The sequence below is a fragment of the Stegostoma tigrinum genome, chromosome 30 (genome assembly GCF_030684315.1).
Source record: "Stegostoma tigrinum isolate sSteTig4 chromosome 30, sSteTig4.hap1, whole genome shotgun sequence".
In the NCBI taxonomy this organism is placed as follows: Eukaryota; Metazoa; Chordata; class Chondrichthyes; order Orectolobiformes; family Stegostomatidae; genus Stegostoma; species Stegostoma tigrinum.
This window is the reverse complement of record NC_081383.1, coordinates 4933653-4952983: the sequence shown is the minus strand read 5'-3', so window position 1 is coordinate 4952983 and position 19331 is coordinate 4933653. Positions and strand designations below refer to the sequence as shown.

Genomic DNA, 19331 nt, shown 5'->3' with positions numbered 1-19331 from the left:
CAGTAAGTAATTGGAAAAGCTAATAAAATGTTATCACTTATTGTAAGGAAACTTACGACGTGTAGGGATGTTATGGTTCAGTTATACGGGTGAGCACCATTCCTGCTAATTTTGCTTCCTTTGGTGTAGAACTCCAGGACTGCGTGCAATGGCGAATTCCAAAACTGGAAGTCAGTGCTTGGATTGGTGTACCTGGGCCATTGCAGTTTAGAGGAAATCTGTAGAACATTGGTCACCTTATTTAAGGACATGTGGAAATATGCTGGAAGCAGTTCAGGAAAGGCTTACCAAACTAATACCTAGAATAGGCAGGTTGTCCATAAGGAAATTCTGGATTAACTAGACTTGTATCCACTGTAGTTTAGAAGATTTTGAGGCTGCTTGATTGAGACATTTGAGATCTGAGGGGAATTGATAGGTTGGATGTTGGAAAGATGTTTATTTTTGTGGGAGAATTTAGAACTAGTATTCACTGGTTTTAAAAAATGAGGGGCCAAGGGATGAGGCAAAAACAAAAATTGAGGGCTGTGAAAGTTCAGAATTGTCCTTCTGAAAAGGTGGTGGAAACAAGAGTGCTTGCATACTTTGTAAAGGCAGAGGTGGATAGATTCTTGGTGTGGGAGGGAGTGAAAAACAATTGTGGGGTAGGTGGGAATGTGGATTTGTGGTTAGAAACAGGTCAACACATGATCTTATGGCAGAGCTGGCTCAAGGGGCTGGATGGCCTATTTCTACTCTTTCCATACTTAGCGGGGGATTGAGACAGAGAGGAAGGGAACTCTTGACTTTAAGGTCTAGGTAAGGGACTAGTGGAATGATGAAAATCACGGATGCATGAGAGGCCAGAATTGGAAAACAGTAGAGATATCTGAAGGTTGTAAGATAATGAACATGTATGAGCATCTAAACATTTAGCTCAATTGGCTAGATAGCTGGTTTGCAGTGCAGAGAGACCCAACAGTGTCGGCTCAATTCCTGCAACAGCTGAGGCCTCCGTGAAGGACTTGTTTTCTCAACTTTGTCTGAGGTGTGGTCACCCTCAGGATAAATCACCACCAGTTCTCTCTCTAATGAGAGAGCAGCCCTATAGTGTGGTAGGACAATGGGCCAAACACAGACAAATGGGACTAGTTTAGTTTGGGAAACTTGGCATGTGTGAGTTGGAGCAAGAGATCTGCTTCTGTGCCAGTACAGAAAATGGAACCTTTTAGATACAGTTATACAGAGAGATCTGATCAGGCCCTACCCCCTTCCCTTTATGGTTGTAGATGAGCTGCTGGAAGAGATGGGAAAGCCCCAAGTCTGAATTTATTGGACAGAGATCCAGCTTTGCTCCATGTTAATATTTACACTTTCTCACCAGCAACATCAAGTGGCAGAAGACAGAACTGCATCTAGAAAAGTAACCCCAGCAAAAATCAAACTTGTGCATTAAGGAAAGGAGTGTTCAAAATATCTCCTGCAACTTTGTAGGAAGGACATACATTAAAAATCTCTCACTTTAGAGTCTGAGCCTGCTGGTTAAAACTCCCATTCTGGACGCTTAAGTCTGTAATGTAGATACAATCAAGTGACCATTGCAGTGTCAGACTGCTATCTTTCCAATGGGACATTAAATTTAATCCCCTGCCTCCCCTCTCTCCTCAACGTAGAGGAACCTGTAGAACTATTGTGAAGATAAGATTGGGGCGGGTGGTTTGTTAACACTGTAACCTAGTTAATGAGGTCGTTGACTTGCTCGCCAAGCTGGCTTGTTCTCATTCAGACGTTTCATTACCATGCTCGTTGACATCATCACCCACAACTCGAGCTACAGATCTTTGCCAAAACTTAAAACCTAGTTAATATTTGTTCCACAGCCAACAGCATTGATGGATACTATGACGATGTCTTTACATTGCTGCTTGTGGACCCTGCTCTGTGCAATTTGGCTGCTGCTCATTTCTGTAATTACAACTATTACTACAGTTCAAGAAAGCATGTAATTAAACTCAAACCCCCAATGGAACGTAAAGGTTGTGAAAGGTGCTTTTAAATGTGCACTTGTTATTTATGAAAAGTTTTGCTGGTCCCTCGTTGTCCTTGAGAATGTGGTGGTGTGTTGTCCTCCTAAACCACAGCATTGAATGTGCTGTAGGTAGACCTACACCTAACCCTAACCCTACAATGTTGTTAGGGAGAGAGTTCCAGGATTTCGACCCAGTGGCAATAAAGAACAGCAATTATATTTTCAAGTCAGGATGATATGTGGCTTCGAGGGAAACTTGCAGATAGCAGAGTCCCCCTGCGCATGTCCTTGCAGATGGTGGTGGTCGTGGGTTTGGAAGTTGCTGTCTTAGGAGGTTCAGTGTCTGCGTGGTGATGAGTCCTTTCATTCTGGAGATTTCTCATTAGAATTTCTGTCTGTGGCAAATTATAACAGATATTTTAAATGATCTTTAATTGAAATGGGCTAAGGGGGAGGAACAAGATCAGTCAGGGCTCTTGAACCTGATCTTTGTGCACTGGACCACATCTGTAAAACTTGTGTAAGCTGAGGGTAGCCTGCAGTCTAATGTATGATGGCCTGAAAACGTCTTGCCTTTGGTTGCAAGGTTGAGTTATGGATTGGATAAGGTATGGGAGAACAGACAAGACCCTGTAGCTCTTCACTCCAGTCAAAGCAAGCTTTTACAGGGGTACAAAAAAACCTATGTGGGTGATGAGAGATTGCATATTACAAAATGTCCCCTGCTTTATTCCAATAATTGTGGTGACTGAGACCTTCGTCTAAAGCCTTAATCAAACCATTAAATTCTCTGACAGGCTGCAAGTATGTTTATCACTCCAGAGCATTGTAAAAGTTCAGGCTATATAAGGTCACAACAATACTCACTCACTCACTCAGCCTAGACCTGTAACCCTGAAAATATTCAGGCACTGGAAATATTCCTTCATTATTCCAGCCAAATTCTTGTGTTTCCTTCTTCTCAAATGTACTGTCCACTTGTGATGTGTTGAATCTTGCATAATCTGTCAAACTTTGTGCTCTTCAATGGAATGGCACATTTTAAAGGTTGAGAGGTGTAGAAGGAGGCGATGTTATGGAAGCTAAAGTAGAAGGTCAGGGATTCAAGATGCCTGCAAGACTTCTGTAGGAAAAGCAATGCTCCTTTTCTTTCCCATACTGTACCAATGTGGACGCTATTGTAGGATGCTGAGATACGCAACAAACTTTGGAGTGGGGTGGGGAACACCAGCAGCTTTAGAAAATATGCCACATTCAGTGGAACTCCTCATATTGTGCCTTCTTGTCACAGAGAATTGCGATCGTACGAGTTATTCCTGGTACTTTGTTTAGTTACTTTTGCTGGAGCGTGAGACAATGCAAGTGATTGCACTGGAGAGAGGAAGTTCCCAGCATTCCTAGTGATAGTGAAAGCTCAGGCTCCAAGGTGAGCAAGTTATCACACATCCTCCAGTCAGGTGGATTTTTGGAGCAGAAGATAACATCAGAAGGAAATGTATGGGAGGATAGAACAACATAATAAAATAATTTTACCATAATTGAGGCCCAATCAATGGATATTACTTGCTATTTAGAGTCATAGAGCACTATACCACAAAAGGAAGCCATTGGTCCATTGAAACAACTAGAATAGACCCAAAGAGCTATTGATTTGGATGTGAGATTGCTCGCTGAGCTGAAAGGTTAGTTTTCAGATGTTTTGTCACCATTCTAGGTAACATCATCAGTGAGACTCCGACGAAGCGCTGGTGTTATGTCCCGCTTTCTATTTATCTGTTTAGGCTGTACCCTAAACAGATAAATAGAAAGCGGGACATAACACCAGCGCTTCATCTGAGGCTCACTGATGATGTTACCTAGAATGGTGACAAAACATCTGAAAACTAACCTTCCAGCTCAGCGAGCAAACTCACATCCAGAACCTCAACCTGAGCTACAAATCTTCTCAAAACTCACCAGCTATTGATTTGGTTTCACTCCACTGATCTTTCTCAAAACCGTGCAAATCTTTCCCTTTTCAACTATTTATCTTATGTCCTTCTGAAGATTTTCAGTAAATCTGCTTCCACCATCCTTTCAGCATGAATCAGCATGACTTGCTGTATTAAAACATTTCTTTTCATCTGATCTCTGATTAACTTAAATCTGTGTCCCTCTAGTTCCTGTCCTTCTGCCTGTGGAAACAAACTCTTCCAAGTTTCTTCTGTCAAAAGCCATTGTGCAAAGCGATGTTTTGGGCAAATAAATTCCTGCTGAAACCTCTCCCTTCACAAAAACCTAAGGATGCACTTGATTTGGATGCAGTTTCAAGTAAGGTCTGCTGGATTGATTCCTAGATGAAGGGGATTGTATGATGATAAGGAAAGATTGAGCAGGTTGGGTCTGTACTCATTGGAAGTTCTTTTTAAAAGATATAGAAGTGGGACGTTGTCAGGTTAAATGCTGAGAGGATTTTTCTCTCATGGGGGATATCCCGATCTGTTTCAGAATAAGAGGCCATCCCTCATTTAGACAAAAATGTGGAAGAATTTCTTCTCCTGGCGTCTTTGATCTTTGGAATTCTGTACTCTAGGAAGCAGTGGAAGTTGGGTTATTGATGTACTGAAGGTTGAGATAGACTCCTGGACACATGGAGGGGTTGAGGGTAATAGGAAACAGGCTGGAAGGTGGACTTGAGGCAAGTCAGGATCTTACTGAATGGTGTAGCACGCCCAAAGGGGCCACATGTCCTATTCCTATTCCTTATTGTGACAATCAAGCTTTGGTCAACATTGCCTGAAACTGCTGTCTGCCCCCACCCTCACCCCACCACCCTCATCCCTCAAAGGGCCTGGCTTCTGCCCATTGTCTTCTGCAACAGCATTGGTCAAGGTTAGAAGTTCTGTGAGCCAAGGATCCCAGAAGTGGGGCCAACCTGCTGTTGCTGCCCCAGATGGAAGGTGTTTTGTTTATCAACTGTGGCAATGCCCCTTGGCCTGCCTTCCACCTACCCCTCTCCGTCAACCTGAGCTCACCCCGAACGTCACTGCGTACATCCTGATTTGAACAAAGTCCCGTGCTGTCTTCCTCTCGGTGCTCTCTGACCAATGTTGGTTCCCAGTCTGGCAGCCCCTTGATTTTTAAAGTTCTCATTCTTGCTTTTGAATCCCTCTATGGCCTCAAAACACTTCCAACCCCTCCTCAAGCCCCAAACCTTTTTACGATCTCTGTGCTTCTCTCATCCTGGCTCCTACGATGCCCCAATCCTATGGCTATACCACTGACAGCAGTGCCTTCAAATGTCTGTGCTAAATTCTAAAATTTTCTCCTGAAACCTCTCTGTTTTGAAGTAAAGTGCTCCTGGAAACCTACCTCTGACTAATCTGTCAGATGATAGTCCCAACGGCTGTTTTGTTAGATTATACTCCTGTGGAGCCCATGAGCACATTTAGGGAACTTTTTAAAGGTGCAATATAAATGCAAGTTGTTGTTGTGATTGTAGAGTTTTGTAGCAAAACATTTGACATTTTGATTAATTGCATTTCCTTCAACTTCTCTTCTCCCCTTCTGCTCCCCCTCCACCCTTCTCCTCACCCTCTTTCTCCTCGTCGTGCTCTCTCCTCTCTTGCCCCTCCCCCTCTCTCACCTCCCCCTTTCCCATGCCCTCCCCTTCCCTCTTCCAACTGTCTCCCCTTCTCAGGCAGGCACTCTGTCTAACCATGAAGTGTCCATTCTGGCTGCAACACAGGGTGCCACCAATTTGGCCTACAGCAACCCAACTGGCTCCATCCTAAATCGAGGACCATTGCCACAACCAATCATATCTCGAAGTGCTCATTCATCAGGGTTGACATCACAAGTGTCTACAATTTCACATTCAGGTGAGTTGCTGGAATCTGGTGTTGGAGTCTCGTGTATGTTTAGTTTGAATGTTTGCTGATGTTCCCTCGCTTCAGTTCACATCAATGTCTCATATCAGTTGGGATATATTCTTGTAGAATCAGAGTCTTATGAGTGTGGATGGAGGCCATTCAGCCCATCATGTCCAATCACATCACAGAAAATGGTCAGATCAGAACATAGACTGTTTTCAAGGAGGAGCTTGATATAGTTCTTGGACCAAATGGGATTGAAGGTCATGGAGAGAAAGCGGGAATATGGGGCTGGGTGGGAGAAAAAGCCATGATCATATTGAATGGCAGACCTAAAGGCCTACTCCTGCTCCTGTTTTGTATGTTTCTATGCCTTGTGCTGGAAGAACAACCAATTGGCTCCTAAGACCCTCTCTTTTTATACCAGTGATTCTGAAAATCTTTTTGAAGTTTATGTTTAATTTTTATTTGTATGTTCGTGTTGAATCAGCTTCTGCTATTTCCAAGTGATTACTTCGGAACAAATTTTTCTTTGATCGCCTTTGCCACTTTGACTAATTATCTCAAAATTGTAGTAATGGCACCTAGAGGAATGAGCAGACATGGGAGTTCTGTCTGGCATTGACACACTGCCTACCAGCTGGAAGCAGAATCTGTTTAGCCAGTCCCTGGGTGACCTGTGAAGTGAAGGCTGTTGAGCACCAGGCAGTGGGAGGTCAGCGCTGGGGGAGCCCTAGGCGCTACCCATGCCTGCCCTCTTTTCCCCCCCCCCACCCCAAATTCAGCTTGGAGCTGGTATCTGTGTTGCTACCATAGAGAACCCCAGCACAACTCACTGTGTACAAATTAGCATTGTAGCAGTCACCACAATTCAGGTACTACATTGGCTGTAAAGCGCTTTGGTTGTCCAAAGCGCTATGTAAATGTGCACCTTTCTTTAAAACTGCCAACCATGTTGGGAAGATCCCCTCAAGTGTGCTTCATGGTTCACAGTAAGGTGATGAAGTTAACTGCTATCATTGACATCCTAGAAGGACAAGGACAGCAGATACAAGGGAATACCACCTCCTGCAAGTTCTCCTCCAAGCTGCTCACCTTACTGATTTGGAAATATATCTCCATCCTTCACTGTCATTGTGCCAAAATCCTGGAACTCCCTCCCTAACAACATTGTGGGCCTGCCTACGGAACATGGACTGCAGCGGTTCAAGCAGACAGCCCACCACCACCTTCCCAAGGGCTACTACGGACAAGCAATAAATGCTGGGCCAGCCAGCAATACCCACATCCCCTGGTTGAATTTAAAAAGCTTTCCTACACGAAGAAACAAGCTTTCTGCATCTACCCTGTCATGTCCCCTCAAAATCATGTTTCATAAAATTGCCTCTAATTCTCCCATATTCTCACTCTACCCGATCTCTACCCATTAATTATTACCTGGGATTGGCCGAATGAACTTTCTCTGGACTGCCTCCAATGCCAGTAGATCTTTCCCTGGTTATGGGGCTAAAACTGCTCTTAGTATTCCTGCTGTGTTTTACTGTTTCTCTCCTTCATGAGAAATAGTGGCCTGGCTTTTGAGGAGGTTTATGGAATCCCTAATTCATGACCATCACAACAATTCACACGACTGTGAGAGGTTTGGTCCTCAGTAGATAATATCTCAATGGGAAGAGAGTGTCTACTGAAAGTCAGGCCAGTGTAAGATCGCCACATTTGAATTGATCAAAAGCTTTGCATCAAAATTCCGAAAAGGGAAAGAGAAACCTTACATTTCTTTCGCACTTCTTTCTGAATTGGGAAGCTGACAGCACTTTACAGTTGATGACATGCCTTCCTGACATATAGTTGCTGTTGTAGGAAGCACAGCAGCCAATTTATGCACAGCAAGTTTCCACAAATAGCAATATGACAACAACAGAATAATCAGTTTATTTTTAGTGATGTTGATTGAGGGATATTGGCCAAGATGCAGGGGAGAACTGTTCCCCCATTCATGGCTGAAATAGCGTAACAATATTCTACATGCACCCTAGGGGGCAAAAGCTACCTCAAAGTAACCTCTCCAGAAGACACCAGTTCTGACGGTGCAGTATTCCTTCAGTACTACATGGGTGTCGTCTGGCTAGATCTGTGGGACTGAGTGGGTCTTGAACTCTGGCTGTTGGATTCTGAGAGTGCTGCTCATTGAACTGCAGGTGCTGCATGTTGGTGGAGGGAAATCATTTTCTTTTAAAATCTGTATGAGGGAATCAATAAATTCAACTTGTTTGTTGAGAAATCATCCGTGTTTAATTACCAGTAAAACCCAGTGCACCATGCACTTGGTAATGTTCCTGGCATCAGAGATTCTTGTTTCTGTTCCTGAATCTTGTTGCTATTTTTGTTTTCTCTGAACCCTAGCTATAGCACTGTATTGCAGGCATCTTCCTTCAACTCACATCTGCTTGGGTTTCTTTGAATGAAATTTACATGTAACCCACGCAATTCGGAGAGCTTAGTTTGGTCCATTGAATATCAAAACATACATTCGCTTTTCAGAATGGAATTTCCTGTACCAAGGTTTTCTCCACCTGTCCCTCTGGCTGGAATGAATCTGCCTGTACTCTGGACCCCACACCACTCGAATGTCATATACTCAGGGAATGAAGGGAGCAGGCATGTGCACACACTGTGTGTGCACACCCTGCCCATACAACCCACGCACCACACACCACATGCACCCTGTTCAACACCCCCTCCCCCACACAGCACTAATACATATGCAGGGGTGGCAGTTACACACAGACATAAACAGATTGACTGTCCCCACACGTGCACACATGCCCCCACTGGACAATGGCCATGTACGAAATTCTATCTTTTTCCACTAATTCTCATCCTAGCCCAGGAGGGTAGAGACGAGACATACTGTTTACCTTGTGCCCCTTCTGAGTTCAGCTTGTGAAACACAAAAGCAGGTTGAAGCTGGAAGCCCAGGCTCAGAGTCGCAATCTGAGGCTGTATCAAGATTAGTGGACAACACAATCCAATCTCCTAATTCTGTTTATCCTTAAACTGGAAGAAGTGAATCAAATATTTATGGGATCTGTGTAAGTTTGAAAACCAGTACATTTATGATGTAGGATTGCATGTTTAGTGGCTGAATCATGCACCAGGGATTTCAATTATCACCAATACAGAGGCTGTTTTGAAAAAGAAGTTTTAATACAAAGAAAATTGGTTGTATCATTGATTACTGTCAATAATCAATATTGTGAACAGTAATCAATGACACAAGGCTGCACTCAGGATTTATCAAGGGCTGGCCCGGATCAGATTTGTCCTCGGCTGCTTTGGGAAGCGAGAAATGCAATTGCTTTGCCACTTGCGAAGATCTTTGCATCCTCGCTCTCCACTGGAGTCGTACCTGAGGACTGGAGAGAGGCAAATGTAATTCCTCTCTTCAAGAAAGGAAATAGGGAAATCCCCGGCAATTATAGACCGGTAAGTCTCACGCCTGTCGTCTGCAAGGTGTTAGAAAGGATTCTGAGGGATAAGATTTATGACCATCTGGAAGAGCATGGCTTGATCAAATACAGTCAACACGGCTTTGTGAGGGGTAGGTCATGCCTTACAAACCTTATCGAGTTTTTTGAGGATGTGACTAGAAAGGTTGATGAGGGTCGAGCTGTGGATGTGGTGTATATGGACTTCAGTAAGGCATTTGATAAGGTTTCCCACGGTAGGCTCATTCAGAAGGTCAGGAGGAATGGGATACAGGGGAACTTAGCTGCTTGGATACAGAATTGGCTGGCCAACAGAAGACAGCGAGTGGTAGTAGAAGGAAAATATTCTGCCTGGAAGTCAGTGGTGAGTGGAGTTCCACAGGGCTCTGTCCTTGGGCCTCTACTGTTTGTAATTTTTATTAATGACTTGGACAAGGGAATTGAAGGATGGGTCAGCAAGTTTGCAGACGACACAAAGGTTGGAGGTGTCGTTGACAGTGTAGAGGGCTGTTGTAGGCTGCAGCGGGACATTGACAGGATGCAGAGATGGGCTGAGAGGTGGCAGATGGAGTTCAACCTGGATAAATGCGAGGTGATGCATTTTGGAAGGTCGAATTTGAAAGCTGAGTACAGGATTAAGGATAGGATTCTCGGCAGCGTGGAGGAACAGAGGGATCTTGGTGTGCAGATACATAGATCCCTTAAAATGGCCACCCAAGTGGACAGGGTTGTTAAGAAAGCATATGGTGTTTTGGCTTTCATTAACAGGGGGATTGAGTTTAAGAGTCGTGAGATCTTGTTGCAGCTCTATAAAACTTTGGTTAGACCGCACTTGGAATACTGCGTCCAGTTCTGGGCGCCCTATTATAGGAAAGATGTGGATGCTTTGGAGAGGGTTCAGAGGAGGTTTACCAGGATGCTGCCTGGACTGGAGGGCTTATCTTATGAAGAGAGGTTGACTGAGCTTGGTCTCTTTTCATTGGAGAAAAGGAGGAGGAGAGGGGACCTAATTGAGGTATACAAGATAATGAGAGGCATAGATAGAGTTGATAGCCAGAGACTATTTCCCAGGGCAGAAATGGCTAGCACGAGGGGTCATAGTTTTAAGCTGGTTGGTGGAAAGTATCGAGGGGATGTCAGAGGCAGGTTCTTTACGCAGAGAGTTGTGAGAGCATGGAATGCGTTGCCAGCAGCAGTTGTGGAAGCAAGGTCATTGGGGTCATTTAAGAGACTGCTGGACATGTATATGGTCACAGAAATTTGAGGGTGCATACATGAGGATCAATGGTCGGCACAACATTGTGGGCTGAAGGGCCTGTTCTGTGCTGTACTGTTCTATGTTCTATGTTCTATGTTCTAAATAAGGTACTGATCAAATTCATACAAACACTACAACAATTTGTGAGGGCAGCTATCAAACAGGATCTGCCCAATACCGAGACTGACCCATGAGCCAGTATTGTAAACCAATGATTGATAAACTCAACACTACCCTGAACTGGAGACTTTGGCTGTTCTCCTGAACTGGGACAAAGCCAGTCACTTGCACAATGCAGGAAAGGGTGAACAACTGGATTAACATAAGATGTGTCATCCTCCGTTGAGGAGAGGTCTTCACAAGTGCTGCCTGATCTGTGGAGCGTTTCCGGAACTTGTTGTTTTTATTGCGCACTGCAGCTCCTGCAGTATTTAGTTTTCTTTTCTAAACAGCCTTTTCCCCTTGGGCAGACACTTGACTTGCCTCCATCCCAGTTCGATGGACTCTAAGATTGCTGACGAAGTCAGGTCTGGCAGCATCTGTGGTGGGAGAATCAAAGTTACTGATTTTGGGACAATATGGCTCTTTGCAGTCATCTTAGACTCGACATTAGCTCTTTTTCTTTATGCACAGTTGCTGCCAGACCTGCTGAGTTTCTGCAGCATTCTGTGTTTAGTTTCAGATTTCTGGCATCTGAAGTATTTCGTTTTGAATTAGCTGATTAGGCCAATGTGCAAGGCGCAGTCTTTACCACTTGTACATGATGGTTCAAGGTGGGGGTAAGTTTGTAATATGCTAAAGTGTTACACAGTCCATAGAATACTTCTTAAATGTACTCACTGTTTCACTGTAGGGAATGCAGCAATCAATATTCACACAGCATGCTCTCACAAGCTGTATTGTGATAATGACCGAATAGACTGTTTTGCTGATGTTGGTTGAGGGATAAATATTGGGCAGGATACCAAGGACACATTTGATCCTCAAAAACCAAGGTCACGTTTAATCCTCTGAGACGCCAGACCAGCCTTGGTTGCTTGGAGGCTTGGGGACCGCTTTGCAGAACACCTCCGCTCAGTTCGCAACAAACAACTGCAACTCCCAGTCGCAAACCATTTCCACTCCCCCTCCCATTCTTTAGATGACATGTCCATCATGGGCCTCCTGCAGTGCCACAATGATGCCACCCGAAGGTTGCAGGAACAGCAACTCATATTCCGCCTGGGAACCCTGCAGCCTAATGGTATCAATGTGGACTTCACCAGTTTCAAAATCTCCCCTTGCCCCACCGCATCCCTAAACCAGCCCAGTTTGTCCCCTCCCCCCACTGCATCCCAAAACCAGCCCAGCTCTTCCCCTCCACCCACTGCATCCCAAAACCAGTCCAACCTGTCTCTGCCTCCCTAACCTGTTCTTCCTCTCACCCATCCCTTCCTCCCACCCCAAGCCACACCCCCATCTACCTACTAACCTCATCCCACCTCCTTGACCTGTCCGTCTTCCCTGGACTGACCTATCCCCTCCCTACCTCCCCACCTATACTCTCTCCACCTATCTTCTTTTCTCTCCATCTTCGGTCCTCCTCCCCCTCTCTCCCTATTTATTCCAGAACCCTCACCCCATCCCCCTCTCTGATGAAGGGTCTAGGCCCGAAACGTCAGCTTTTGTGTTCCTGAGATGCTGCTTGGCCTGCTGTGTTCATCCAGCCTCACATTTTATTATCCCAGCCTTGGTTTAATGTCTTATCTGAGAGTTGGCACTTCCAACACTGTGGTACTCCTTCTGTACAGCAACGGGAGTGGGACCTGTACCACCTGCTCTTAAGCACAAAGGCTATTAACTGAGCCTTGGCTGACCCATTTCTGAGCCATGGAACAGAAATGTGGGCTTTGTTGATGGCAGGTGCTTGGTGTTGGAAAAGCCAATCCACAAAAGGAAGAGAGGGAAGATAGGCTCTGAACGGGTTAAAATTTACTCGCTGACTCACCCAACCACACTGTACAGTACTTTGTACCATTTCCTGTCTTGGTTGCTTCAGGAACAAATGAGTTCATTAACTCCATGAGTGCTGCACAGTTTCCAGTCTATGGGCTTTGTGCAAGAATGTGTTAACCCCCCCTCCCCACCCAACTCCACCCCCACCTTTGATTCAGACATGACTGAGGGGGCAGGAGGAACTACGGAACTTGAGAATGACTGGTTTCCTTCACATTGATGACTGTATCGATGTAGCACGACAGGCGAAATGGGGCTTGCGATTGTGTGTGAACTCCAGTGTTATGTGGTACTCCGCGTGGGCCAGGCTCCTGCCCTGCACCTAGAATGGGTTGCTTGCAGGTGGCTCTTGTACGTTTCCTGTGGGCAAGTTGCAGAGAAACGTCAGCACAGAATGACTCACTCTCCAGCCTGAGAACGAGCAGAGACAGTGAGAGAGTTGGAAAAATGACTGTGTTGAATTTAGCCCTCAGTGAGTGTGAGCAGCTGTCCTAAACTCCATTTATCCTGAGTTCTGTTGGAAAGGAGTAGGCCATTCAGCCCTTCAATCATGCTGCTGTATTTAATTGTTTCTTTGCCTCAACTTTATTCACTGACTGGCTGAGGCTGTAATCCTTACATTTTTATTAGGCAAGGATATCAATTAGTCCACATCTTGTTTGTGTTAATTCATCCCCAGCATCCAAGATTTTTTTTAAGGTAGTGGTGGGATGCAGATGGCTTCCTGATTTCCACAACCCTTTGTATGAAGAAGCATTTCCTGAAGTCACTCCGGATCATTAGCTCCTATTTTAAGGTGATGCCCCCCTGAAATCAGCCCACAACAGGGAACAGTTTCTCTCTATCTCACCTTTTGAAATTCCTTTATCATTTTTATCACCTCACTCAGATCAAATTCTAATCTCAAGAAAATAAGTGTTGCATTCCCTCAACTTTTAAAGCACCTTGTGCCGCTTTACACAATAAATTGCTTCTAAAGGGCAGTGACCTTTATTTGTACATTGCAAATCGGGGCACTAACGGTAGGACTGACACTTCTTGACCATCCCCACTGCCTGTCAGAGGACAGTTAAAGGGTAATCCTACCTACATGATACTGAAGTTTCTGAGAGGTCACTCCGAATAAGGGCAGCAAAAAGTAATCATGGTGTAGGGGAGGCATTCTAGCATATTCTGTCTCTACTATGTGAAAATGAACTTGCCAGCCTAAACTCTCATTTCCACCATTGGACTCTGGGCGGTCGACACTGTGCTGTCACCAGTCCACCTTTCTTCTATTTTTAGTACAAACCATTAACATAAATCAAAATTTGACATTGACCAGCCCCTAAGGGGCACTGTAACAATGGTCAAAATCACAAGGGAAATTTAACAATATTTTGAATTAAATGACACCCCCCAACCCCTGTGGTGCCCATGAGTCACAGAAGAATCCTAGTTCCTCTGCTAATTATCAGTGGCATAGAATAAATCTGAGCTGAACAGGCAGAGGCATTTGTCTTCCATAAAAGAGGTAGTTTATTGTACAGTAACAATTGGTATAAGTTATATTAGCTATTTTGTCAGATGTGACATAGTCCTGATGGACCTTGTTCCTCAGATGTCCACACAGAAGGATAAAGAATGAGTGGGAAAGCTGCTTCTGACCCCATCAGGATCTTGTGCAAGACTGCCCAATCCTCCATCTGAATGCCTGAATTAATATTCACTCTTTCTGAATGTATAGTGCATACTTTTGGCACATGGCCTAGATACCTAGTGCATATTTTAGTTTCTTTTATAGTGTGAGGAGGACCTTTTGGGAATTTAGTTCCTGACTCCCACCAACTTCTGAGTTTGAAAAAAAGGTTCCCTCAACTTCTGTCTAACCCTCTGCCAATGACTTTCTATCCACACCCCCTGGTTATTGACCTCTCTTTGAACAGAATTCACTCTAACTACGACCCTCAGAATTTCAAACACACAAAAAACATGAATGTATCAGTTTTTCTGTTTTATTTCAACAATCTATCAGCTTCCCAGACACTCTTGCTGATAACAGATTTTACTCTCAGATTTTTATTTGAGAAGTAATGCTCTGGTTCCCTCATCAAGTGTTGGATGAGTACATGACCTTGATTGAAAAAGCAGCAATTAGCCTCTGAGCCATTAAACACTTCACATGTTCAGAGAAATGATCAGCTAATCTGGAGTACACGTTTCCTGGTCAACCAGTTCAGTGATGTTATTACACACCTCTGGAGCAGGAGGGTCTTGAAACCGGGCCTCCTTGCCCACGGAGGGCTAAACTGGGCTAGGATGTGATTGATTTGAGGGAGTTGTTTAATTGGAAGTATTTTCCGACTCCTCTTCGGATAGTGCCATGTGGTTTCATGACACAAGACTGAACTTGGCTGAAGGGTAATGGGTAGGAATTTAATGGACACTCATTTAGAGGGAGGTGCTGATGTGGTAACATGATTGAACTCCACCTTAATGCCCTGGAGACATGGGTTCAAATCCCACCATAATTGGGACAGCACTGTGGCTCAGTGGTTAGCACTGCTGCCTCACAGCTCCAGGGACCCAGGTTTAATTCTGAGCTTCGGGCTCAACAGTCTGTGCGGAGTTTGCGCATTCTCCTTGTCTGGTTCACATGCTTCAGCAGGACGGGAAAAGGATGTAAACCTGAAAAATTGACTCTCCCTCTGCTGCCTGACCTGCTGTGTTCCTCCAGTTCCACACTGCATTGACTGAAACTCCAGAATCTGCAGTTCTTGCTATCTCCTCATGTCTGTGTGGGCTTCCTCCGGGTCCTCCTGTTTCTTCCCAAAGTCCAGAGATGTGCATGTTAGGTGGATTGGCTATTCCAAAATTCCCAGAATGTCCATGGATATGCAGGATAGATGGATTGGCCCTGGAAATGCAGGGTTGCAGAGATAGGGTAGGAGGGTGGCTCTGGGTGGGATGCTCTTCAGAGGATTGGTGTGGACTCAATGGGTCGAATGGCCTGCTTCCACACTAAAGGGATTCTATAAAAACAAAACTAAATGATCTGGACCTAAAAGTTGTGCCAATGGAGACCACAGTTAATTTCACAAATACCTAACTGGTTCACTAACGTTCTTTAGGGAAGGGAATCTACCATCCTTTACCTGATCTTGCCTACATGTGATTAAACATTAACTGCCCTTTGAAATAACTCTATCTAGCCACTTGGTTTGAGGATTACTTGGAACGGGCAATAAGTGGTGGCGAAACTAATGATGCCGACATCCCATGACCGACATTCCCATTTTTCTTCTGCATTGACCTCTGAAGCCTGTGTGTGGCAGTGACTTGCTGCTCCTGATCTCCATGCACAATGCCTGGGAGCAGTTGAGTATTGTCTATGAGCCAATTAAGGTCTGACTCATGGGGAGTTTGGTGGGGTGTACTTAGATAGGGAGGAGGTTGTGAGATGGGTGGCCTGTGAATGGCCTTCTGCTGTGGCCTGGGAGTGCCCTCTCACAGGTCTCACCCTGCTATTACTGGCATTTAACCAGCAGAGGTTGGGGAACTCCTCCTGCGTAAACCTGAAAAGAAACCCCAGTTGGGTTTGCTTGACAACGTCTGTTTAGCCCTATCAGGTTCTGGATGTAAGTTTGCTCGCTGAGCTGGAAGGTTCATTTTCAGATGTTTCGTCACCATTCTAGGTAACATCAGCAGTGAGCCTCCGGTGAAGCGCTGGTGTCATGTCCCGCTTTCTATTTATGTGTTTAGGTTTCCTTGGGTTGGTGATGTCATTTCCTGTTCTTTTTCTCAGAGGATGGTAGATGGGCTCCAAATCAATGTGTTTGTTGATGGAGTTCCAGTTGGAATGCCATGTTTCTAGAAATTCTCGTGCGTGTCTCTGTTTGGCTTGTCCTAGGATGGATGTGTTATCCCAATCAAAGTGGTGTCCTTCCTCATCTGTGTGTAAGGATACTAGTGACAGTGGGTCAAGTCTTTTTGTGGCTAGTTGATGTTCATGTATCCTGGAAAGCTAGCCACCAGGATACATGAACATCAACTAGCCACAAAAAGACATGACCCACTATCACTAGTATCCTTACATACAGATGAGGAAGGACACCACTTTGATTGGAACAACACATCCATCCTAGGACAAGCCAAACAGAGACATGCACGAGAATTCCTAGAAGCATGGCATTCCAAATGGAACTCCATCAACAACCACATTGGTTTGGAGCCCATCTACCACCCTGTGAGAAAAAGAACAGGAAATGACATCACCAATACAGGAAAGGACATCAACACAGGAAATGACATCACCAACCCAAGGAAACCTAAACACATAAATAGAAAGCGGGACATAACACAAACGCTTCACCGGAGGCTCACATGTTACCTAGAATGATGATGTAACGTCTGAAAACTAACCTTCCAGCTCAGCGTGCAAACTTACATCTAGAACCTCAACCTGAGCTACAAATCTTCTCAAAACTCGCTAACCCTATCAGGTGGTTACAGTCAGCTCAGGAAATTAACGCAGACTAACAGCCCAGGATACCCAGCCTCTCTCATACAAGGCGACATATTCCCTGTCAGAGAGAGAGAGAGCTTTGTCCCACTCAGCTCCTTGGCATCGACTACACCCGCTGCCAACCTGTGCTTCAACCCACTCACTCTCATGCTCATGCTGTCGCAACGCTGTCGCTCTCTCTCTGAGAAAAGAATTGCTGAACATCCCACACATGGGGAAACTTCATGGGGACGGCAAACTAGGGTGATCTCCAGCGACTATGGACCCAGGCAGCTGAAGATTTTCCCTTTAATGGTCGGCAGAAAAAAACATGGGAAACAAAAAATATGGGAAACAGAAGGGAAGGGAATGGTGTTCAAATGAAATTATACAGTCAGGTCCTGGACTGGTCTTGAACCCGATACTTGCTTGTCCTGAGGAAAGAGAACTAATGATTGAGCGAGGCTGTCATCTGGCCAGTTTTAATCAAGTGTACAGGGTTGGACAAAGAACAGGTATTGACCTGTTGGGCTGAATGGCCTGTTTCTGTACTGTCCATTCTATGCCACTTTTGTTTTTCTGTCTGTTTAGGGGTGAGCACATCACTGGTGTCTACTGAGTTCTCGGCATAGTTGGCGAGAGAATTATAAAGTAATTGCCCATTGCCAGAAGTCTCACGACACCAGGCTATAATGCAACTGGTTTATTTGAAATCATAAGCTTTCAGAACACTGCTCCTTCGCCTGATAAAGGAGCAGTGCTCAAAAAGCTTGTGATTTCACATAAAACTGTTGGACTATAACCTGATGTCGTGTGACTTCTGACTTGGTCTGCATCAGTCCAACACCAGCATCTCCACATCTTGCCTGTTGTTAGTTGACTATTACTGTGGCAGACTAAAGCTGTTTACAGCAAGTTTAACATGTCCTTGTCCTCTAGAGGAGCTGGTTCAACATGGCACATTTTTGTTCGAAATAAGACCGATAACGTATTGAGAACAACAAGATACTGTTACAGACAAGGCCAGGATGTACAGAATTAGACTGCAGCTTTTCAGATATAATTATTGAGCAAGTGGTTAGTGTGTTTGCAGAGCCCTCTGTGTCCAAAGGCCCCTTCTTACTGCTGAATATCAGGGGTCGATTAGCTTGTAATCAGTGTACTTTGATTTTGTCATGACTGTTGCAATTACCGAGGTATCTGAAAGGATGGTTAAAATGGAACAAATAGTTTACTTTAAATGAAAAAAGGGGCAAATATTTAAAAGGGAAAGCCTTCTGAGGCCTCTGAGATTGAGCAGGGAAGTGGAATGAGCAGGTTGGTTTTTTTACCAAAAGGCTTGATGGTAGTGCAGTAGAGCTTCATGATACTTACTTGCTTTGTCATCTAGATTCTGTTGGGTGGAAGGAGCCTGGTGGACACTTTTTGAATTTCAGAGATGAAGAGGTGTATAGAAGAGTGGAAATTTACTGCAGACAAATGATTAGTTTCATGGTCAAGTGGCTGGGAGCAGGAACTTGCCTGTTCATTGACAATAAGAGTCCTGGATGTAGCAGATTGATGTGAACCTGTCCATATTTATCTGGAGGTTCAGTGATGAGTCTCTGAAACCTTCAGACATCAAAGCTGCTATGAGTTATTACACAGATCCTGATTTATGTTCTGCAAAAGGAAAATAACTGCACTTCAGCAACATTTTGGCTCTGGGTTCCAAGGTAGTCAGGCGTGCGAGATAAGATGTTGCAATCCTTTTGGTGTAAAGCAGATTTTCAATAGCCCCTCTTTTCAGGCCAAGGCTGTTAACTGTCCCAGGAGACAGCCAGATCACTGGCTGCTGGTACATTAGTGAAAATTCAAACAAGAGTGGAAGAGCGCTAGGATTGTGGCTGGAGTGAGAAGAAACCATCGGAAAATTCACTTACAGCCAATGATCCTTCTGAATGACTGAGGCTGGTGGAAGTGGTGCACTGTATCATCAGTGCCCAGTGAGGATGTTGGTGGGAGCTCAGAGGGTCTGGTGTCAAATTATTTTTATTCATTGCTAGATCTCCTGATCTGCATACATGGAATCTCTGTCTGTGCTCACGATGTGGACTCACCCATTTCTTGGAGATTCAGTGGTGCAATGGTAATGTCACTGGGGCATAGTAATCCAGAAGCCCAGGCTAATGTTCTGGGGGCACGGGTACAGATCCTTAGCCATGGAAGATGGCAAAATTTAATCCCGGGGATATCTGCCATCCTTACC

General features: G+C 44.7%; 1 protein-coding gene across 2 annotated transcripts in view; it reads left to right on the top strand.

Moving 5' to 3' along the window:
• The window catches only part of mef2b (myocyte enhancer factor 2b), a 135424-nt gene that overhangs the window by 85031 nt on the left and 31062 nt on the right, over positions 1–19331 (top strand). For both annotated transcript variants that reach the window (XM_048560102.2, XM_048560101.2), the window contains exon 6: positions 5688–5868. In XM_048560102.2, the coding sequence (XP_048416059.1) occupies positions 5688–5868 (181 nt within the window). The remainder of the gene's footprint in view (positions 1–5687; positions 5869–19331) is intronic.